Below are 7,868 nucleotides of genomic sequence, written 5' to 3' on the forward strand. Positions count from 1 at the left end.
TATCCCTCCTCTTCTTGTTACATGGATAAATCATGTTCACGTTCTTTATCTGGAGGTGAAGTTGCCCACACCGGTGCGAGGCTCAGCCTCATCACCATTGGGTGGATTCTTCTTTTCAGTGTTGCCTTTTCTGGCCTGCTTGGCCATATTCTTGTAAATCCAACAATTTTGGTTTGTGTGGTTGGTTGGGGGGTCCTAGTGTTCAGGGGCCGATGATAGTCACAAGGCCTATCCATGACCTTGTCAAAGCCCGGAATGCTATCATCACCCTTCTTGCCCTTCATTGCTTCCTCTTCAGACCGCCGTCTTCGCCTTGTGTGTCCAAACCAACATTGACCCGGTCATCGTTGTCCTTGTTCCTGCGCTTATTCTTGGGTTCGGCTCAGCTGCAGGGCTCCCTGCACGAATTATTGTGCAGGGCCAATAAGAAATCGCCATGTGTCCTTGTGGGCCAACTACCTTAAATTAAGTTATTAGATTAGATTATTCTGTTACGGCCTTGTTCATCTTGTAGCTTGGGTTCGTCCTCGCCGGGCCTGTAGCTGGGCGTTATTCTTCTCCCTGGTACGATGTGCCCGTCGTCACCGGCGTCTCCTATTTATTGTGTGGTCATCATTATCTCATGTCCCATGCCGCCGGCGGTGCCTCCTCTGCTCCGCTTCAGCATTGCCGGATCGCTTCACCATCGTCCACCCGTTTTTCATAGCACGGTCGCCGCATATGTTTTCTTTACTGTTGCGCTCAGCTCGCCTCAAGATTTTGCATGTCTGATTGCGAGATCAATTAAAGCCTGCACGCCAAAGGAATTGAGTCAAAGCAAACTAAATTGAGAGATTGAAACTGTCTTTTTCAAGTACGGAGAAGAGAAGCGCCGCCGTGTTGGTCTCTCGCTCCGGCGAGATTCAGTTGTGCTCTTGGGCTTCCACGAGACCACAACATCAGAAGTCCCTCCGTGTAGACGGGACCTCGGCTCTCTAGATCGAGACTCCAAATACTTCAAAACCAAGGAACGGAAGAACTGCAACGAGTGCTCTTGGCGGCATCGGCGACGTGCTCCTAATCGTGTCCGCCCTCCTTCTCTGTTGCTGCGGCGGCCGGCGGACATTGCAGAAACCGTCCTTGCTACTTGCTAGCAACCATTCTTGTGTGAAGCCATTCAGTAAATCAGTTCTCCTTTTGCGTAGGCCAGGCGAGGAAGGACCAGCGAAGACGAATATTTAGACCATAACAGAATAATCTAACTTAATTGGGGGTGGTTGGCCCACAAAGACACATGGCGATCTCTTATTAGCCCTGCACAATAATTCGTGCAGGGAGCCCTGCAGCTGAGCCGAACCCCTTATTCTTGCAGTTGCGTTTAGATTTTCCACGCTCGTCCTTTGTACCAGACGCGCCAGGGTTACCATCGTGCGCCTTCTGATTGGCAAATCATGCATCCTCTCGTAATAGAACCTTTGAACAATCTCCATTAGAGTCGGCATGGTCTTGGGCTTATAATACTCGAAGTCTATGGTGAGGAACTCATCGGAAACGCCATGCTTGAACGCAGTGATGGCCTCCGCGTCTTTGGAGTCGACAATCTCATCCTTTTTCTTCAAGAAACATGTCCAGTAATCGTGCACCATTTCATTCTCTCCTTGGGCCAGATTTCCAAGGTCGCTGGCATCAGCAAGCCGGATATACATGCCCTTGAAGTTAGCGATGAATTTGTCTTGTAAATCATCCCTGTCGGCGATCTACCTGGGCGTGAGGGTGTTCAACCAGGCCCGGCGGATGCCTTCAGCATCAGGGGTAAATGCTTGATGGTGTGCCAGTCATTGTCGTCAGCCGCCTGGACTGCGATAGTGTAGTTTGTTATCCAAATCTCCGGGTCCTGACTTCGATCATACTTGTCCACCGCATTTCGCTAGAAATTTGGTGGAAAAGTGTGGGCGACAATTTCATCAGTGAAGCAGGCCGAATACGTCGTGGAGTGACCTGCTTCCCCAGAGTGGATGACATTTATAGTGTTACGTGCATCATCCAGGCCGACTTGACGGTCATACTCACTGGAGAGTAGTAGGTCTCTATCTCAAGCTTGCCATTGCAGTTGAGGTGCATACTGCATCTCGGTTTCCTCGAAGGGTGGGCCACACAGCACATTGGACCGTGGGACTGGCCCTCGGGTCTTCTTAGGCTGATGTCCGAGGAGCCTCGTCATAGGGCTCGGCCCACGGTATTCCTTGGTACGACTGCTCGGTGTATGAGTTCGTCGGCTGGCTGAACCACCAACATCGCCGGTCGTTCCGGCGTGGCTCTTGGACACAGCGTCTGACGTGAGCTTCTTGATGGTGTCGTCGGTGCCTGGAATCGGTGTGTTTATTGCGGCATCGTCCGAATCCTCCTCTTCCTCAACTTCGTCTCCCGTGTCGGCGGCCGCCGCATTGTCGTGTCTATCCACCATGTAGAATACATTGATTTTGCCTGCCACGGGTGAAGTGGTGCAGATGGCAGGATCGCCTCCGGGCAACTGTTGTCCGAGTTGCCCATCTCTTCATCGAGATCTTTGAGCTCCTTGTTATCACCGGGTTCCTCGAGGACGTCATGGAGCGTGTCGACATTGGCAATGATGTGGGAGGTGGGTGGTTGAAGAAGACTGATGGCCGCTCCTAGGCCCGACTAGATACTAGGCCGTGGAGGACGAGCTTGCTGTGGGACTCGGCGACAAACTCGAGGTTGCCGATGTGGACGATCCGGCTTGCAGCGAAGGTCTTGACGAGCTCAAGGTAGCCCCGCCGAATCGGTGACGTAACACATCGCATCGAAAGCAAAGATCGTTCCCGGCGTGATGACATCGGCACTGATTGAAGATCCCATCTGGTGTTTGAGTTCGCCTAGCATATCCCATGCCTGGCGTGCCACTGTTAGAGTGATTTGTGGCAGATCCTCGATAGGGTATGTCGGCTAGACGATTAGGTATGAGGGGAAACTGGTGGCGGTTTACCTAGGTTCAGTCCATCGGGATCGAGGTAAAACCCTATTTCATGCTCGTGTTATATTGATCAAGGGACTGAGAATAATCTCTAGATTCTCCCTATCGACTAGCCTGGCCCTAACTTATATAGGATACCGGAGCCTAGGGTTTACAGGATCCTAGTTGGTTAGTATCGGGGGAGTAGTCCTCCTTCACGCCAGCTTCCTTGTTGTATACTCCAACTCTCCAAGTCTTCTAGGTCCTTCTCTCTATTGGGCCCATAGGCCGGGACGTTGGCCCATGGCATAAACCGACTAGGGGGCCACGGGCTGGCCTATTTGGGCCGGTTTCCGGTATGATAAGGCACCCCTGGGCCGTAACACCGTCAGGCATCAAGGCCGCTGAGATCAAGCTGGTTGAGGCCAAGGAAATCAAGGCCCGTCATGTGATCTGTACATGGGCCGGCCGATTCTCTTACCGAAGTGTTTAAAAGGACCTCCTCCAAATCTTTGTGATTTGTCACTATCAGATCATTCTCCTTAAGATGACTGATGAAGTTTTTCCTCCTGTGGCTGGCGTCTATGTGAAAATAGGAGGTGTTAGTCTCCCCAAGATTAAGCCAGGTAAGCCCCGGGCGTTGTCTGGCCATACATCTCTCAATCAAGCAAAACCCAAGAAGCTTTTTTTGCGGGTCAAGAAGTTTCTTCTTAATGTCCCGTCTAAGCCAGCTCTCCGTGAAGGATAAAGGTTCTGATTTCTTCAGTCTGATCGAACAGGCTAATAATTGTTTTGGCCCAAACAGGTTGTTCTTTTATCCCTTCAAAGCTCTTCAAACTCCAGCTTTGTAAGGCCCTTGTGTTTGTGAGTTTGCAGTTGAAGCGGATGAAGGGGTTGACATTTTTCCGAAAATGGGTTAACCCTGGCCTCTGCATCATTGTGATGCATACAACCATCTTTATTAAAATGTAGCAAATATTCAAAGCAGTCAAAACAAACAATAAAGATCAAGACCACAACCGGTCGGTAATAAGATTACCACATGACTCGAACACATAACCTGCTATAAATGGAACTAAGAAATGCTTTTGCCCATAGGCATACATGACTCTGTGCACCTGCTATATTGTACAGTGAATCATTTAAATGATGTTAGTAATGATCAAAACTATTTGTAAGAATGTCAAAATGTCCTTCGTCTTCACATCTTCAGTCGGAAGCCGTCATGTGCAATGGAGCACTTATATCTCTATGAGTTGTCTGGTTAGGTTGGTTTGTGCTATATATATTTTAAATCTGAAGAAAGAATATGTGGTCACCATCTCGGATGACACCAATGTCATCTATTTCAGCGTGATCTCTACTGACCACTTTCGTCGGATGGAAATCTGGGAACTTCTGTCCTGCATAGCGAAGAAATATTTGATGAGAGAAGTGCATGTTACAGTATCTAATTTACTACTAGAAAGTGCGGTGTATGTCTGGTCTCTGCTATAACATGAATCAAAATTAGTCACATGCTAAAGACATTTTCACTTACTGCCAATTTTGATAAGTTCCTCCAGCGAACCAGGCAGGTTGATAAGCTTCCCATTCTGTACCGTAGAACCTGTTGCATTATGAGGATATATATGAATTGTAACTCTTTTATTGGCTGCTTTTATGCCACTATAATCTTGATATCTGCTCCTTGATATGTTTTCGGATGCCCTGTGTGGAGAACCCGGCTGCATTTTCGTAAGTATTGTTTGCTGACTGCTTGCTGTGGTCTTGTCTTCAGATTTTATTTTAATACAGAACTCTTCAGCGCTTGTTTTGGTCTCACAATTTATGCGAACCTCGTTGAGATCCTCTTCTCTGTTCATCATTCCATCTGATAATCTATACTTGCAGTTCGACTTGTTATGGATGTCTTCTTGCTGTGGCACTTGTCTGAGTAACTTCATTGAATCAGGACCATCTCCAGATATTGGAACCTTGCTACCAAGATCTATACTTTTCTGTTCTGTATAATGTTGGTGTGGCCATTGTAGCATCTGTTCTTCTCGAGGTATATGAAATAGGTCATACTTGCTCAAGAATCTTCGGTCTGGTTGGTTCACTTCAGGTAAATTTTCCGGTAGCTTCAGTTTCTGTACATTGGCACAAAAAGTTGTTAGCTTCTCTTTAGACGAATTTAAGTCTTAATTTGTTTGACTGTGTTCCAAAATTGAAGCTATACCTGCAATAGATTGTTCATTAGGATGTCATTGTCTTCTCTGTGATTTTGAATGGCCTCTCTGAGTCTTGTCCTGCTGATTCTCAGTAGTTGTGACAGTTCAGCTGTGCGGAAAGTAAATGGCTGGGGTATGTTACATAGAGCACCAACCTCTCCAAACATATCACCATTCGTAACTTTTGCATATACCTGCTTTCAAGAAATTCATATTATTTTAGTAATGAAAATAATCTATGGTAAATCTGAGCGATATCTGAGAGTCTCTGCATTGTAGCTGAAGAAATTATACCTGCTCGTTCCCATTTATGGTTGTTATCATATTCTACAAAAAATCAGATAGTGCTGGGAATTAGCTTAATGGTACGAACTTGCACAAGCTTTGATTCATAACTTACAGAGATAACAAACTAACCACTGCTCCTGAAACTATTAGGTAAATATCAGCTGCCCCTTCATTCTGCAATATGATATCTTCCTTTGGTGGAAAATACTCAGGCTGCACTTCCATGACCTATATTATCTAACATATCCAATTAGTACATATATTAGCAGTTCTCCCAAGATAGTTATAAAAACATTGAATAGTTAACTATATTACCAGTTCTGCAATGAAACTGTTGGATACTCCATGGAAGAGATAGGCCCGTCGCAAGATTGGGAAGAATAAGCTGTATGCTATGCTTGAACGGATTCCTTTTGGGAGACCATTTAACATGGTCTTCTGGTTATAGCCTTCTGTCTTGAACTGTAGGCAGAAGTGAGAGAGCATTTGCTCCTTTATGCTCACAGGCAGCTGATTTCGTGCCGCGAACTCTGAAGCTGCATATATGGAGTCCCTCTGCATCATTTAAATAGAAGATATCAATAGGACTATAGGCATGGAAGAAGAATGACGGTAACTATTTTATTGATGTTGTCGATTGTGCAAGACCTTGATTCATGTTGTTTTCTCCGTTTTCTTGTTGCCTAAAATTGTTGAGTGGCTAGGGGATACAAGAACTTGGTACCTTGTGCCATCCGTGCAAGAATAGGATTCTAATGCCTAAAATTTCTGAGTGGCTAGGGGATACATTTCATTTTCCAAGCATGTCGTATATAATAAAAGTGCTACCTTTCTCAAGATCTTCACAACTTTAATTGTATGGATCCAAATACAGCCTATTTCTGTTCCTATTTCATTTTCCAAGCATGTCGTATAATAAAAGTGCTATATTGAATGCTCTGTGAGTAAGTTGAGAAACATACAAATTTCTGGGTGCGGCTGGTGCCATGAACAACCAGGTTGGTCATATTGCCGATGAGGTAAGCCGTTAAACCCAGATTAAAGAGCATATAGAAAATATCAAAGAGCATCTCCCTTGGGTTCTCAGCATGCAAGTCCCCATAGCCTGTTGTTGTCAGCGTCGTAATGGACCAGTACAGAGCAGTAACATATCTAGTCCATAAGCTCTGTGATCTGAATGCAGGCATCACGGCACCAATCCATGTATTCTCTGGGTAGGGGTATCTGTCAGCAAGCATATAGTTGAAGCATCCCGCGCAATGCACCGCAAAGAGGGTGACCTGCATTTGATCGTTACGTATTTTATAGTCAGCGATATTTTGTTCTCCTGGGAATATACTCCCTCCGTAAAGAAATATATAAGAGTGTTTAAATAACTTCTTTGGTGATCTAAACACTCTTATATTTCTTTACAGAGGGAGTAATGATTAATATTCTGCATGGTTGAAACTTTTGAAGGTAACGGTAAAAATCATACGTAGTAATATTTCTGGAAGACTTACAGAAATAAGCTTTGAGCACCTAGTCCAGAAATAGTTGAATCGGATATCCTTCTCCAGCCTGGTTAAAAGTAGATGATCAAATCTGTGCCATTTTTCATTCATCATTGAAACATGAAGAATATGAAGATGTTGTTAACCTGGCAAACAGCGTGCTGACTCGGTTAAGACGCCACAACCTAAGCAGATTGAGTACCTTAAAGGAAAGGTCATTTCCCTTGTGTGTAAACAGAAGGATGATGGGTTGAAATGGTGCTGTTGAACATACATCAAATATGAACCAAGTCGATAGATATCTGCAGAGGATCAGATCATATTTTTTTAATGTCAGGACAGAATCACCTGGGCCTTTTTCAGCTCTAAATGTGGGGTCATTAAGGTGAAACAAATTATGAACCAGGTGCGAACCTTACTGCGATTCTCTTTTGATCGTCCACAAGAAGATGTGTTTTACTGTCAACATAAGCTACAAAGAATGTCATAACAATATCAATGGCAAAGAAGCCATTGACAATGTTCTCAACTAGCACAAGCTTAGACGGCAAGTTCCTCAAGAATGCCAGTTCAAACGGGCAAACCCAGGCGGAATAAACAACTAGGACTATGAGGAACAGCTCCCAGAATCTGAGAGAGAGACACAGAAAAAAGCAGAGGAAACCATGTCAGCTGCTGCTGTTCTCTTCTTCTTGCAACATGGAAGGTACGGAGGGTGCAGGCCATGTGAACCTCACCTGTAGCGGGGATCGTAGGGCGATATGATGAACTTCTTCAGCTTATTGGAGTGGTTTATGGTTGCGCCAAGCGACGGCAGTAGCTCGATGGCGAAGCTGTCGCTGCTCCCGTTTATGTGAAGCCCATCCCAGAATTGGTGGAAGTGAGATTTTGAATGAGCTTGAGTCATGCTTGCCTTTGCTATTC

General features: G+C 45.4%; 1 protein-coding gene across 1 annotated transcript; it reads right to left on the reverse strand.

Moving 5' to 3' along the window:
* Window positions 1-3,862: 3,862 nt before the first annotated feature.
* On the reverse strand, window positions 3,863-7,862 carry LOC119316403 (potassium channel KAT1-like). Its single transcript, XM_037590722.1, has 11 exons — window positions 7,682-7,862; window positions 7,359-7,574; window positions 7,091-7,246; window positions 6,954-7,011; window positions 6,414-6,731; window positions 5,767-6,006; window positions 5,581-5,679; window positions 5,458-5,490; window positions 5,172-5,357; window positions 4,491-5,082; window positions 3,863-4,353 (listed from the first exon to the last, which is right to left on the reverse strand). The coding sequence occupies exons 1-11, from the start codon at window positions 7,849-7,851 to the stop codon at window positions 4,241-4,243; spliced, it is 2,181 nt and encodes a 726-aa protein (XP_037446619.1). The 5' UTR covers window positions 7,852-7,862; the 3' UTR covers window positions 3,863-4,240.
* Between the last annotated feature and the right edge of the window lie 6 nt (window positions 7,863-7,868).

This window comes from Triticum dicoccoides, chromosome 6A (assembly GCF_002162155.2).
Source record: "Triticum dicoccoides isolate Atlit2015 ecotype Zavitan chromosome 6A, WEW_v2.0, whole genome shotgun sequence".
NCBI classification, from domain to species: Eukaryota; Viridiplantae; Streptophyta; class Magnoliopsida; order Poales; family Poaceae; genus Triticum; species Triticum dicoccoides.

Coding starts and splice junctions, on each gene's coding strand:
- LOC119316403 (XM_037590722.1), bottom strand. CDS start 7,851: ATGACTCAAGCTCATTCAAAATCTCACTTCCACCAATTCTGGGATGGG. Junction 7,575..7,681: donor CCCTACGATCCCCGCTACAG/GTGAGGTTCACA, acceptor TCTCTCTCTCAG/ATTCTGGGAGCTGTTCCTCA. Junction 5,680..5,766: donor ACAGTTTCATTGCAGAACTG/GTAATATAGTTA, acceptor TAGATAATATAG/GTCATGGAAGTGCAGCCTGA.